At 26.0% G+C, this 16537-nt stretch overlaps 1 protein-coding gene across 1 annotated transcript; it reads right to left on the minus strand.

Annotated features, from left to right (window-relative positions):
* Positions 1–6974: 6974 nt before the first annotated feature.
* Positions 6975–15737, minus strand: LOC135923796 (dolichyldiphosphatase 1-like). The gene is made up of 8 exons (XM_065458742.1): positions 15674–15737; positions 15529–15629; positions 15405–15489; positions 15267–15360; positions 15109–15222; positions 10084–10212; positions 9931–10020; positions 6975–7220 (listed from the first exon to the last, which is right to left on the minus strand). Exons 1-8 carry the CDS (start codon positions 15720–15722, stop codon positions 7181–7183), a joined length of 702 nt encoding a protein of 233 aa, XP_065314814.1. The 5' UTR covers positions 15723–15737; the 3' UTR covers positions 6975–7180.
* Positions 15738–16537: the final 800 nt, after the last annotated feature.

Below are 16537 nucleotides of genomic sequence, written 5' to 3' on the forward strand. Positions count from 1 at the left end.
CTAGCCTTTAAAATTTCAGGAGACGCAAAAAATTTTAAATTATTTTCAAAACATTTTTTATATTTTTTTCGCTAACAATTACCTCTTTTTTTAGCTAACATTATCCAAATAAAGCTAACATTATCCAAACTTACCTTCTTTTTTTAGATGACATTATCCAAAATTACCTTTTTTAGATAACATTATCCAAAATTACCTTTTTTTATCTAAAATTTCCAAAATTATATTTTTTCTTGGATCTCTCTTAATTTCTTAAAACCCCACTTTCTCTCAATTCTAAAATATCTTCTTAATTTCTATTAAACCTGACAATCTTATTATAAATGTTACACATATTTTAATTGTCTTTATTATTTTTCAAGTATAAAATCGAATAATTATTTCTTAATTACAAAAAAAAACTGATAATAATTTTAGCATCAAAAAAAAATCGAATGATCTATTCTTCAAAATAAAAAATATCTTCAAAAAAATAATAATTCCGTTTCTTTATTATATTATTTTATTTTCCACCAATCTACAATTGCATATTGTTGTTTGACGTTTTCTTTATAAGTATCTATTTATCAATTATATGAGGCTATGACACATTTGGTATTAAAAAAATTCAAAAATTTTGAGGGTTGAGCCCCTGTGCCCCACCAATTAGTGAGTGAAATGTTCAAAACAAAATTGAACAATTCTTAAAATTTTCTGATTCACTTAGCTTGACTTTCTCGATAGAAAATTTAGAATTAATTGTCGGTTTCAAAGTATTCAATTAACAAAATCGACCAATTTAAACAGAAAGAAATGTATACATTTTATTTGGTTAGTTTTTATCCTTAATGCATATTAAATATTAGCAGTAGCGTCACTGGGGGAACCAGGGGCTATAGTCCCCTGAAAAATTTGAATAGTCCCTTAAAGCGAAATTTTTTTTTAAATGGCGCCCTAATAGAATGACTATGCCATTGCCCTAATATCCCTCTAAACGATTTCTTAATTCTATTAAGTATATATAGATTTGATTTTATTATTTAAAATTAATTAGACTATCTAAATTTTTATTAAATGAGTGCTATTTTAATTATTAGATTAGATTAATACATATAAATTATATTTTATTATTTAAAAATTAATAAGATCTGAATTTTTATTAAATGAGTGCAATTTTATTTATTATATTAGATAAATACATATAAATTATATTCACTATGTCACCTAACAATCAAATTCTGTGTTAAAAATGGAATATCAATATCACTCATGTCTAAATAATAATTTAGCATTACAGTTGAAGCTTAATTGATTTTAATTATTTTATAACCCTAATTAAATAAATATAATCATTTATTAATTGAAAATAAACAAATTTAATTATGTAATTAGCCAAATCATTAAACAACTATATTATTATCCTAAAAATATTTTCAAGGTCCAAATAAGTATAAGAGATTTCTTTATAAAAAGTAAGTAGATATATGGTTCATTGGCGTACGCAGCGAGAGGGGGGGGCATGGAAACAAATCCCCCCCCCTCAATCCAAAAAATGCAGATGCCGGATATATTTTTCAAAAATATTATTGTTTATATTAAATTATATTTGTTAATATTTATTCGTATCTCATATTAAATATATATTTAATTACATTTATCTACTAAGTTATTTTATCAATTAATTTCGATTTCAAGTTTTCCGGCGTAATATTTACTTATTATTTTCAAATTTTTAGTGGCGTAATATTTATCAACCATTTTCAAATTTCTAGTCAAATAATTATTATTTCTGAAACTTCTTGTCCAACAGGGAAAAAGAAATTGCAACCTTGTCCAACGAGATAAGTAATAGCTTTTAAGGAGTTAAAAGAGCCAATTATTTGCTATTACTGAAATAAATGGCCTGAAAGAAATATTTCCTCAGAAGCAAGAAAATTATTGGATTCAATGTTTATTCCAAATTTTATTTCTCATTAGAATGTATTATTTAATTATACAACTATTTTAAGTATTACTTTTCAAAAACATGACATTGACTTGATTAAGAAGATGAGAATAGCGGAGAGCATTTTATCAGAACTCAAGGAAATTAGGGCTAATGTTGATGAATAATTTCATATTTTATTGTTGAGTCAAAAGCAGAGCTATACGTGTTTAATATTTGTCTACCTCGACTTGTAGCAAGGCAAGCTCATCGTTAAAACATTAATATAAGATCAGTAGAAGAATATATCTTAAATACAGATACATTTATAACCCAAATAAATGAATTTTTAATTCATCATGCAGCACTTATTAATCTGCAAATATTCCTTACACAAAAGCCTTCCCAACCTTTTTCAGATGGTGATAGAAAAAAAAATATTTGTTAGATTTTTATTATGAAGATGTTAAAGTATCTTATGATACCTTACTAGCTGAATAACTATGTTTATAAGATTAACAATGGTTGATATAGTCCCAAAAAATGCTATGGATGCTCTGCTTTAGATTAAATTCCCAATGTATTAAAAGGGTTTATAAACTCTTCCCATAAACTAATGAGAGAACATTCTCTTTTTTAAGAAGAATAACAGAGGCCTGCAGAAGTACCATTTGCAGGGCACGGCCCGGATTTTTTCAAGATTTTTTACGTCCCGGCCTGGGTTTTTTTTTAAATTTTCAGGCCCAGCACGGCTTTTTTTAAAAAATTTTTAGGCCCGACTCAGCTTTTTTAAAAAAAATTTCAGGCCCGGCCCGGTTTTTTTTTAAATAAAATTTTCAAGCCCGGCTTGGGTGTTTTTTTAAAAAAAATCCGGGTCCGGCTCGGGTATATCTAAAAAAATTAAAATACTGTCCAGCCCGGGGGCCGGGCCTGCAGGTCTCTGAAAAACATACCAAGAAGTACTACATCTGAAAGTAGATTGAAAAGTTAGGATCTTTTGAATATTCATAGGCATTTGACGACAAGCAAGGATGATATAATTGAAAAATTAGCTAAATCACAACGAAGATTGGATTTTACATTGTAAATATATAACATATAAAATGCAATTATTCCTAAGAAACTTTTTGTGTAAAGGCTCAAAAAATTCAAATTTCTATTTTGGGTCATTTAAGTGATTCTTTACATATAATTTTTTTATAAATCACATAAATTTAAAATTGTGTATTAGAAATAGTTATTAGTCCTAATAAATTTATGCTTGATATTTTTAAAAAGCAATAATATTTCTTAAAAAATTTTATTATTCCCCCCCCCCCCCCCAGACCAAATTCTTGCGTATGCGTCTGATATGGTTGTTAATCCTCTATTATATTTTATTGGTTAAAAATATTAGGTAAAATGCCACTTTTACAGGCGTATTTGACAGTTATAGAATATACAGTTAATATTTTAATAAATACTTTTGAAATAAATATAAGTAACAATTTGCACTCAATTATTTAACGCCATCTATTTATATATAATATTAAAAAATTATACATCTTATTATTCATCCCACGATGTAATCTTATTAGATGTCTATTCTTCTCTTTTTTGAGTAAATTTAATACGAGTATATTTTTGATATTATTATAAACTACTATTATTTTAAGATATAATATATAAACTATAAGTGGTGCGACAATAATATATAAAATTATAATTGCTATCATATCACTGGTCCTTATTTTATGGTTACAAAATGTTTCATTTCTAATATGGCATCTTTGCCGTGTAAATAACTAAACTAGGCTTCAATATATTTCCAGAATTATTTCTTCTAAAGATTCTTAGTGTTTTTATTTATCAATTTATATAATATAATAAATTCTGATATGAGTTTACATCGTGAGTGTCATGGCTATGATTGCAAATTAACCAGCATCTATTTGTGAGGCAATATAATTTAAGATTATTACTCCTGCTACTGAGAGCATATGATTGCATAATTTAAATGAGCAATAACTGTCTAGTCGTTTATATATCATTAAAAATGGTAAATAATCTTTTAGAAATTTAGTATCTCACATTAGGTCTAACCACAATAGTTGATTAATGATAGATAGAGCCTCAAGGTAGTACCTATCAAATTTGTTTTTTGTTTATATTTCATTTGGAGTACTACCAAATTTATTTAAAGTATATAAAAATCGTGATTTTCCTAAAGCATCTGTTGCCTATTCAGCAAGAGCGCCGCTTACAAATCCGATGATTGGGTTCGAATCCTAACAAAGATTATCTTTTTTTTTATTTAAACTTGGTGTTCTGTCCTTGGGGAGATGATAAATAGGGAGCCGGACTCGACCACGTGATTCCGTTATAATATGTTAAATAATAAGAGTTATACGCATTTTAGTAAATTTTGGTCGGTATTTAGCAAATTAAGTTGGTATTTAGGAAATTTTTATACGTTGACTTGGCAGTATCCATCATTAACCCATATAGTCTTATGATTTGGATTAGTCGTTTTTATTATCCTATTTAAGAATTATTGATTTTAGGCCTAAAAATTTTTCCTTATTAGTCAATTCTATAAAACAGTCTAAAATGGTTATACAACGATATATAAGTTTAATGATCTTCTGTCAATGTAGGTTGCTAAGTATTATACCGACCTGTGTGGATTTTAAAAACCATTATCAATTGAGGTTAACTTTTTTATCACTTATAATTATTTAGGCAAAAAATTTTTTTATAATAGCAATCAGAGTTGTACATTTGCTCAAAATAAAAAGAGTAAAATTTAAAGATCTTTTATTTTTTAAAAATTTTGTGATAACGATCTTCAAAGATCTTCATGATATATATTTTTTTACCCCTTTATTAAAAGCCCAGATGTTTTTCAATTTTATTAATATAATATTTCTTTTATGTTTTATACCTCTCCTCCTGCCTTGATGAAAGAAAAAAAAATAAAAATCTAATAATAAAGCCATCAAAAATTTTAGAAATATGCTGTGTCAATATTTTTTTTTAAATTTATTTTTTTCTTTCATAAAGGCAGGAGGAGAGGTATAAAACATAAAAGAAATATTATATTAATAAAATTGAAAAACATCTGGGCTTTTAATAAAGGGGTAAAAATATAAATATCATGAAGATCTTTGAAGATCGTTACACAAAATTTTTAAAAAATAAAAGATCTTCAAATTTTACGATCTTCAAAGATCTAGATATTTTAAGATCGTTGCTCAAATTTTTGAGCTAGATCTCGCTCAAAAATCTTCAAAGAAGATCTTTTGTACAACTCTGATAGCAATCGCAAATATTTAATATTGTAATAAATAGATAAATATTTTGTATTAAAAAATATTATATTTAGAAATGTCTTGTATTGTTCTACTTTTATTATTTGTATGCATAATAATTGTTCAGTTTGCAAATTTCAATTAAAAAAGTATAATATATTGATCTAAAACACTACCGAAGGCCTCGCAAAATCGGGCCGAAGGCCCGCAATTAACGGGTTTTGGGGCGGCTGCCCCTCTGAGATTGTAAAGAGTGATGCTCCTGAATATTAGAGGCTAGGACCATAATGGGTAATTATATTTTTGCGAGCCTTGACTATAATCTAAGACTAATTTGGAAGTTCAAGGTGTCACTGCAACAAGTTCACCTATCGAAAAAATCAGGTGCGTGCTTAGTTAATATAGAAATTGTTTGATATGAAACAGGTATCTGATGATAAACAATACGTAAGCTAATTTTCGAAAATATAATTCCTCCATTCAACTAACAATTCCGATTCCAAAAAAGGATAAATTAAAATTTCAACCAATCTATTAAATGTATATCTATTATCTATGCGTAATGTTACATCCTTCCTTGCAAGAACTAAAGGAATAGCTAAAGCTGAATTAAAAACTGATTCAATTGCATCGTTGTTTATTTACTTGTTCCGCTCATCTTCAACTTGAAGTTTCCAAGACAAAGGAATTTCACGGCAAAGATAAACTTGACTACTATATTAATATCAAAATCTTATAAATATCATGCTAATATTTTTATTAACCTCCTCCCGATATGTTACAGGTGATTTTATTATTAATAGATAGGTAGGTTTGAACAAGAATCGTAATAGAATTTCAAGTATATGATGAAAAATATTTTATAAATTATTTTCTATGTTATTGTTAAGATAATAATAACTATCCTAGAGGTGACTTTCTATTTTTATTCTATTTGTTTCGAGAGAGATAATAACAACAGCTGCTATTTATGGCTAAATTTTATGAAATTTTCAATAAGATATAATACGAATACTCGATTTCCATTTATATATAAAACATTATTTAATAAAGTTTTTCTAGTAAAAAATAACATTATAAATATAGGAAATGACTCTACAAGTATATAAATATTAAAATTTGTTAATTATATATGATTTCAGGCAAAAAAAGTAAAAATGCAGTTAGTAATGTGATTATTGAATCCTTTTTACCTGTTCCATCTCAAAATTATCATGAAGAAATGAAGAAATTAATTCCTTTTGAAGATAAAACATGTAAAGCTCCTGATTTGCCAACTGTTTGTTGTGGGTCAGGGTGTCAAGAATGTGTTTGGTTAATATATGCAAGGGAAATTGAAGAGTACAGAAAAAAAGCTGGTTATATAAAGGCTCTTAATGAAATAAATAAAATTCCTGATGAAGCATTAAAAGCATTTATGAAGATGGAATTAAATTTTTGTTAGTTATATCTAATTGGATTATTATAATTACTACTTTAAGAAATGTAATCAATATTTAAATATTTTTTGTATAATATTGTGGCTACCTATTAAATTTTATTTAAAAATGTAGAATCTATTGAATTTTTCTAACAAAATATTTTAAGATAATCATGATTATATCAGATTTTTAACAAAGTAACTAAATTTTGCTTTATAAATACGTAATCTAATATGTGCAATTAATATAATAACCACATTTATACAAATCTTTAGAACTTTATGGTTTATTATAAGATTGTTAAATTATTGTAAATATTTTATCTAAAAAAATATACATGGGTTTGGTCTATGACATGAGCATAAATATTTCACTTGTTAAATTTTTTTTATCTAGAATAAATATTTTATATATCACATAAAATTATATACACACAAAAAAGTTACTCATTGGCTAAATTTATAAATAAAAATGTCATGTTTCTTTTAATTTTTTAAAGCTTTTTCTTTATGACAACAAAAAATAGTTGTGATGTGAATTTATTTTGTAGTCAGATTTGATGCACTTCATTGTGATTTGATTTTGATAATTTTTCTTTGACGACTACTAATTTTGAAAAATTATAATAATATTTTTTTTATTTTCAAATATTATATTGGTAAAAAATGATGAATAACCCTACTTCATATATATTCATCCATTTGCAATTGTTTATTATTGTATTTTAAAAATTAGATAAAAATAATAATGCTTAATTAATCCCTAATTGCTTTTATAACTGTTTGTCCTATCTCACATCATTTATGAGATCTCTGCATGGTTTCCATGTTGTCGAATTACATATTCTTGTATAGTTATTTCAATTTATCCTAGTACTATAGCGGATTTTCAATTGTTATTTCATGATATGACATAAAGTTTCTTGAATTTAAATGATGAAATATTAACCAACATGGAAACCATTTTTTAGTTAAAATTGTAGTATGGCATGTCCCATATTGTTGAATATACTTGGGTCGTCAGGAAATATGGTAAGGATAATTGGGTGAAGATGTTAATCTAATATTTTTTTAATAGCATGCTGTTCACAGGTCAGACATCCTAACACCCTTTGAACTGATAAATTCACATATTATTGTACTCCCTAAATATTTAAATTAACAATTCATTTTAAATAATCAGTATGAAAGGATTCATTATTATTTGCGATTAATAAATATTTAACATTACCATAGTTCACTTCAAACAAGATGATCTGAAAGGAGAATTAAGAATTGTAATCTTTTCATATTTTCATTACCATTAATAGTATTTTTTTTATATGGATTAGATTAAAAAATACTTTATGCTGCACAACAATAATTAAATAAATACTTTATAAAATAAATATTTCATTTTATGAATTCTCCTTTGGCATTTCAGAAATCTGTTTGCCTATAATAGACTTCTATTCATAAATCAAATCTTGGGTGCTTTTAAGAAGTTTTTCAAGTATGATTTTTATAAAGACCCAATCTTCTTTATGACAAGGCCTTCCTTTAGGATTTGGGTCTTTACAATCAATTATTTTATGAATAGTATTACAGCTAAATTTAACTGAAAATTCATCTTGCTTTTACAAATATTAAGTCATCTTTTTTATCTAATGATTTTTCATGTATCCTTTAAAAATATGCTAGATAGAGGATTAATAAGAAAACAATTTATTAAGATAAGTTATTGATTTTAACAATTATTTATGAATGATAAATGAAAATGGATATAATTTATGATTAAAGTGCTTTAATACTTTATTTTTGAATGTATTTTAATAAAAATTAATAAAATTTTATATTCTTTAATATTAAAAAATATAAATTGAATATTATTTTCATCGAAATTTTTAAAATGCATATAATTAGTGTTGTTAAACGGCTCGTTTTGAATCGATTTTTAAAAACGGCTAACTCAATATTTCATCCATTAAAATATTATGCAAGCCTGAATATTTTATTCATAGTAGGAACAAAGGTCGTCATATATTATCGAAATCTCGGAGGCTTAGGCATTGTTTTTCTGGCTAAAATATTGAGTTAGCCCTTTTTAAAAATCGGCTTAAAACGAGCCATTTAACAATACTATATATAATAAATAATATTGAAGTTGGGTAATAGTTAGATATTTCATTTTATTAATTGAGACCTAAGGAGATAACATTTTAGGTGTGGCCAGAATTTAAAAATATTTTTCATTTTACAGCCTACCAGATTTGTCAGAGAACTGCAGGTCTGACCAGCCGTATTTAAATTTTTTTAAATACATCTGAGCCGAGCCTAAAAAAAAATTTCTTAATTATACCTGGGCCAGGCCAACAAATTTTTTTAAATACCTGGGCCAGGCTGTATATTATTATTGTAAAACCGATTATTTTAAATCATCATAATTATCTATAAAAATTAAAAATAAATTTATATTTCAAAAATATAGGGGCTGGGGCCTGAAAATAAAAAACCTGGGCCGAAATATTTTTAAAAAAAATCTGCGCTGGGCCGTGCAAATGGTACTACTGCAGGTGAGTTTAAAGTCATTTTTCAACTTGTTAATTGATATCTAACACCCGGGTGGCATGGGTTTCTATTTTTAGGCCTAGTTAAGATTTGTATTTTGTTAGGAGATTATTAAAATTATAACATTTTATGACTAAGGTCAGGTCCTTATTATCTTTGATTCAGGTTCAGGAGGTAATTTTGATTCATACATGCTGAAATACGATTTTAGTAGATGTAAGTTGTCTCAAAATATTAAAACACATTAGATAAAAGATTTAGATTTTTAAAAAATTGCTAAAAAAACAGGTCATTAAAGCATAGCACTGAATTTGTTAAACAGACCATAAATTTTATCTTATAAAATTTGGGTATAATTTTACAAATACTTAATTTTACTCTATCCTTTTTAATTCAAGACAAACCCAAAATTCTTAAAATCTACCATTCCTTCTTCTTTTTAATTTCGAATTTATTTAACTTTCCTCTAATTCCCCAAAAATAAATTCTATGTAAGAAAATGTCTAGTTGATATAATATTGCTACAAGCTCTTCTTTCATATACGGACTTGATGAATATGTTCACTACATCAAGACGGGGAATCCTTAAAACAATTAAAGGCAACGTCAAAATTAAAAATGAAGACTGATTCAGAGTTTTATTTTAGCCTAGCCCAAATCAAAGCAGGCCTCTTGATCGGATTCAAAAAAGTTAGTCAGAAAAGTCAGATAAAAATTTAGGCATCATATTATAGCTCCAATAACTATATTAATATAATATATAATAGTACTTTGATTCACAACGGGCAGCTTGATACTCAAAGAATATTATGTTTGGTATAAGCGTGTAATCCCGTATCAGTAACATTTCGCAAATAGGCCTAAAAAAGTTTATAATTAAAAAAAAAGTAATAATTAATAAAAGCTTTAAAAAATTAATATACCATGAACAAACGTATGAAAAATATGGAGTCAAGATATATTGCACCAAAATGAACCATGATAAACCTAAAAAAAATCCCAATATTCCACCAACTAATACTTGATTTGGTGTGTGATACAAAAGGTATATGCTAAATGTGGATAAATATATATAATATAAACAGTTCATACAGGGTTGGACAAATTTTCGTATATGTATTCGATTATAAATAAAGGTTATCTTAATTTAAAATATAAATACTATAAATATCTAAAAATAATTTGAATAAAGTATTTAAATACAAATACTTTGACTAATATTTTTTTGCAAATAGAATTTTAATAAGTTGAAAAGCGACTGAGTGAGCCGTTTATTTTTTCATAGCAAAAAATAATAAATGGCTTGATTGCTATCACTTAACTAATTATCTAAAAAATAGTATAGTATCGAAAATTTTACAATTATTTTATTGGATCTGCGGTAGTTAAAACCAGGGACGAGAATCCTCCTTCTAAAAAATGGGTTCGGTGGGTTAAGTGAAAAATCTCTGAACCCGGTTCGGGTTCAGGGGTCGGAGACCAAAAAAATAATCACTTATTAAAATTAGTTAAAATAACAGAAACATCATATTTTTTAAAAATTTAATTTATTGCCAAAAAAATAATTTATCATCATAATTATAATATATTATATATAATATAATACTACTACAATAAAATTTAAAAAATAACATTATATTTCTATTTTAAATATTTTATACGAAAAATGGCAGACTAATGTAACAAAAATATTTACATGAAAAAATGATCAAAAAATGTTTTTTTTTAAAATTAATATTTTTTGAATAAAAAAACAATTGTTTTAAATAAGAACTCTTAAGGAAATCTTTTATAAATAAAATCGTAATTTACATGTTTTTTATGTTATATATTTTTAACATATAATTTAAAATAAATAAAATGAAAATATAGAATTAAAAAAATAAATTTTAAAATTAAAAAAAAAAGCTTGAACCCTGAACCCTAAATTTTAAAAAGGGTTTGGGTTAGGTTCTCGTCCCTGGTTAAATCACGGGATTCTAACCGAACCCAGAAAAGAAACCCAGGGTTGCTGAAATATATTTTTGAAGTTAATAAAATTTCCGAAAACCAGAACCGAACCGGGGGGAATTTTTTTGAACCCGGGTTCAGTGAATACTGTTTAAAATCATATATTAAGATATTTGTAAAATATATATATAAATATTAAAAATATAATGAGATTTTTCAATTTATTTAAATATAAAGGTTATATATTACAGATATTAATTACTTAATGGAGATGAATAGATTTGTGCGAAGAGGTATTTTGTTAATTTATATAAGTAGGATTAAACCCATATCCACGCCCATTTTATTTGATTATAATATCTCGATTGAAGTTATTGAACAAGATGATTTAGAGAAATTGATATAACTTTAAAAAAGGCAGTAGAAAATACTCAAAAGAAGACCAAAGATTACAGAAAAAAGATTGGAACGATAATTATTGAATTTGGCGATTTTAAAAGAATGGGAAAAAAAATAATTTGAATTTTTGGAAGTATGCTAAACTGCAGTACCCATATTTATATAATTATTGCTACTACTGAAACCCAAGTTAATTTATCATATTTTTATATAAATATATTTAATAGAGGTTAACGTTGAAAGATCTTTTTCACATTTAAAATTCATTCTTTCACTGCAGAGATCGACCGGATAACAACCTTTGGAAGATATTATGTTAATACGTCCAAATAAAATTTATGTCTAGTTTTTTTAATTATGATTTAAATATATAATATTTTTTTTAAATTATGATTTAAACGTATATTTTTTTAATCAAATCAAAAATTTCTAAATCCGAGCTGAACCCGGAACCAACCCGGATTCGTATCACTGGTTAAAACATTATATTTATTGCAGCATATCATTTAATTATTAAATTGCAAACATAATTATTTAGATGGAGCATTAATCTTGGAGGATAAGCGCGCTATATATAATTATTGTTTTATTTATAGTTGAGCATAGATTACATTTTGTTTTACTTTATTATTAGAGGTCTGCAAATGGCAAGATTTTTAAATCCTGCCATTTTGGAATTTAGTTTTGCCTGGCCCGGTTCCAAATTTTTACTAAGGTTGGTTGGCCTAGTTTTTTTTAAAATCCCGACGCTCTGTCCCGTTTGAGGGTAGAAAGAAAAAGCAATTGAGGTTACAAAAAAATCGAAGATAAAATCAGAGAATTAAAAATTAATTTAATCTTTCACTCGCAGTAAAGTCATAAGTGAAACGGGCAATGATATCACTTGAAAATTGATATACTGATAATATAAATAATTATTCGAAGATTTTAAAAAATTTATTTAAATTAAAGATAATTTTCGTTAGAAGAAGGATTATTATTTTATAATGATAGGATTATTATCCCTGATAATATAAAGACATCAAGGATATCCTGGGATAGTGGGGATGAAATTATTATGTAGATGCTATGTTTTTTGTGGCAAATCTTAATCGTGATGTTGAAGCTTTCGTTAAATGCTGCAAAAGTTACCTGGAAGGAAGAGCGGAAGCCAGAGAAATGTCATTATACAATTGGAACATTCCAACCCGACCTTGGGAACGAATATACATTGGTTTGACCAGCCCTGTATCTGGAAAGTATTGGTCAATTTGCGTAGACGCCTTCACCAAGGGTTGAAGTTGCAATTTTTACACATTAATTCGGCGAGTGTAATAAATAATCTGCGTAATTATTTCGTTAGATTCAGGTTACGCTGTTACATTGTTTCTGATAATGGTACTCAGTTTACTTGATCTGAATTTAAAAGATTTCTTTTTAAAAACAACATAATACATTTTAGATCGGCCCCTTATAGCCCGGATTGGCTGAAAGATATATGTACGATAAAGACGTGTTTCTATGTTAGAAGTAGATGTGGGAGTCCGCACCAGTTAAATTTAGCGAATGTTTTAAATACTCACCGAAATACTTCAAATGCAATTACCGGTAAATCCCCTAACTAAATGATATTTAAAAGGCCGCTCAGGACGACGTTAGATAAGTGAAAACTATATACAAGAGAAAGGACTGAAAACGCATTATAGAAACAAAAATATTATAAAGATAGGAATGTCGAGTCCTGCGAATTTAAAGAGAAACAACGGTTTGGATAAAAAATAGGGGTGTGCCGATATCACTTTTTTGGAGGCCGATCCGATATTAAATTGATATCGGCCGATTACCGATCCGATATCATATCTGATTTTGTATTCTGTAAAGATACCAATGGTTTTAATTTGTAATATACTTTTTATTAGTATAACATCTATAATTTAATTATACCATAACTTATGTCATTTAAATATATTATAATTATCAGTTATAGTTTATATTCAATTCTATTGCAATTCTAAAAGTAAATAAAATATTTTTATTGTTAAATCACTTTTATATAATAATTAACAACATAAATCTCTGTACATAATAAGTAATAAACAAATATATTATAATTTGAATAAATATTTAAAATATTATTTAACATTAATATATCGAAGATTTTTTTTTAGAAATACCAAAATTTCCAGCTTATCGGAAATCAACCTGCGGCGATGGTAACTATCAATATCACCAGCTTTACTAAAACCAGATTCTGAAGAGATTATCGCACAATTTTATAAACAGAATGGGCAAAAAAATAACAATATGGCAGAATGTTTATTAATTAATTATTATTATTAAAAAAATAAGGATTTCGATTTTATTAATAAAAAGAAATGATTTTAGATATTACTTTTTTTTAAAAATTTATAACATTTTATTTTTGTTAAAGATGCCATTTTATAACGGATCGGCAAATTTTATAATATTGGTTGATAACCGATATTTTAAAATAGGTGAAATATCAGCCCAATCTAATTCGATAAAAAATATTGGTACATCCCTAGTAAAAAACGAAAGGACTGCAGGATGGCATGAAGGGGCAATGGTTCAACGGAAAAGTGTGACATTATATGATGTTGAGTCTGAGGGTATTGAAAAAAAACAAGCATGCTGACCAACTGAGGGATGCTTATGTACAAGCTAAGGAAATACCCATAACAATGAAGGAAGATTTGGATAATACAGAACATAATTGAAACACAACTTGTAAACAAAGAGTTTTGAAACCTCCACTACCTTATCATGATAAATTCAATTTGTAGTGGGGAGAACTGTAATGAATTAACTTTAAATAAATCGTGTTTTGTTTAAAAATACAATATATGTTAATTGATAGACTATCGTAAATGTACTTTTGATCAATATATAAACATATTATTGTTAAAGTTAAATTATCATTTGATCTTTTCATTTTGTTAAAAAATAAAATTATAATTGATAAAACCTTTTATATCTTAAACACCAAATTTCCAAATAAAAGGATATTAATTAGTCAAATTAAGTTTTTTGAATAATACAATATTTTTAAAAAAACTCAGTAGTTGATGACTCTCAGGTGGCATTTGATTGTTAATGAAAAATATAAAAAATTAATTCAGCAAATTATTATCCTTTTGTTTGGAAATAAAAAAATTTACTATAAACATGCCTAATAAACCACTTTGAAGAAAACGTCCTGTCAGAAAATGCCCTAACAATGATTTTCCTTATATAAGGATCAGAGTTGTTAAAGGATCTAGATACAAGTATCTAGATCCTGTATATAGATATAAAAATGTGGTATCTGTATATGTATCTAGATAGATTTTTTATTAAAATATCGGTATCTAGATATTTTTTTAGACAATGTGTCTGTATCTAGATCCATTTATAAAGTATCTTATATTTACATTGAATTTTATATCTTATTTTTAAATTGGGGCAAGATGGCATTTTAGAGTAAATATAAATGTATAAGAAAAAATTATTATTTTATAAACAACATTTATACATATATAATATATTTTCATAACCATAATGTGTAATTATTTATTGAAATGATAAATCAAAAATTTTTAAAGAAATTGTAAAAAATTTACCGACTATAGGATATTAGTAAAGCTAATACAACCAAAAAGGTAGAGATTAAAAGCCTAATTATTTGAATTTTCAAAGGATTGGTTTGAGGGGAATTTTGATTATTAAAACTTATTCTATATAAAAACAATTTGATAAACTATAATATAAGAAATAATACCTTATATATATAAATAATATCATGTATATACTAAAGAACCAAGCAAACTGAGAGTGACTAGAAGGCATACCAAACGTCATCATGTTTTGACTATCTTTAAAAATAAAATAGAAAATTAAGTATTTGATGCAAAAATACCTCTAAATGGTCTAGGGGATTTAAAATACTTTTTCAAGAAAAAACTAATATAACAATTTAAAAAATTGCCAATAAAAAATATTGCCTATAATATATGTTGTATTTTGTTTCTTAAATAAATTACAGTATGAAGATCACGTCTTAATAAGATCAAAGCCATTAGTCCTGAAAGTATAATTGTAGGTAGAAGGCTAAATATTGCCATCCCTTTTGATAACTGATCGCCTAAAATTTAAAAAAATAAATAGGCCCTTTATATTTTTTAAAACCTTCTATGTAATCTACACATACTAAATTCAGTGATTTCCATTTGATCATTTCACCAAAAAAACGTGTTTAGTATATATGAATGAATGTAAAATAACTTAAAATTTTTAAGCTATCAGCTGTACCAGCAGTAATCATAGTTTCGAATTGTGTTTATTTTTACCTTTTGCCGTCTTTCATGAGGTGAAGAAGAATAGTTTCAAACGAACATGAAGAAGAATAGTTTCGAACGAACATGGATATGATATAGCTTGTAACCTTATTGTACAGAACTGGTTCTTGTAAACTGTATATATATAATAATGAAAACAATATTAGAATAAAAATTAATTAGTAAATACAAATAAATCAGCATAATTTTTAATATTATTTATTTTTTTAAACAATTTGTTGTTAGCCTTTGATGATTTGATCTTTTGTGCATAGAAACAGAGCTGAATAATCGTTCAATTGGGGCAGAGAATGGTAATATTGTGTTAAGTTTGATATTATTTTATATTTTTATAAATATTTAACATAATTATATGGCGTCTGCCGTTATTTATATCATCTGCCTAAACTGGATAAAAAAAGATTTATAAGTTAATTTAAAATGACAAGAATCATAAACCAATTATGAAAACTTGTTAATTCATAATTTTGGGGAAAAGATGGGTGTATGATGAATTTAATAAAATATTATTAATCGATGTTAATATATCTAAACTAGGGTTACATTTATTATTTAAATTTTAACTTCTAATATTTTATTCTATATTGAAATATTCTAGGGCCCATGGCAGTGTCGATCTGTCCTGATTGATATCACTCAAACTATCTTTAGCATAATTTTATTATTCCTGCATATGCATGACGGTATATTCTCA

This window comes from Gordionus sp. m RMFG-2023, chromosome 2 (assembly GCF_954871325.1).
Source record: "Gordionus sp. m RMFG-2023 chromosome 2, tfGorSpeb1-WG-v2, whole genome shotgun sequence".
In the NCBI taxonomy this organism is placed as follows: Eukaryota; Metazoa; Nematomorpha; class Gordioida; order Chordodea; family Parachordodidae; genus Gordionus; species Gordionus sp. m RMFG-2023.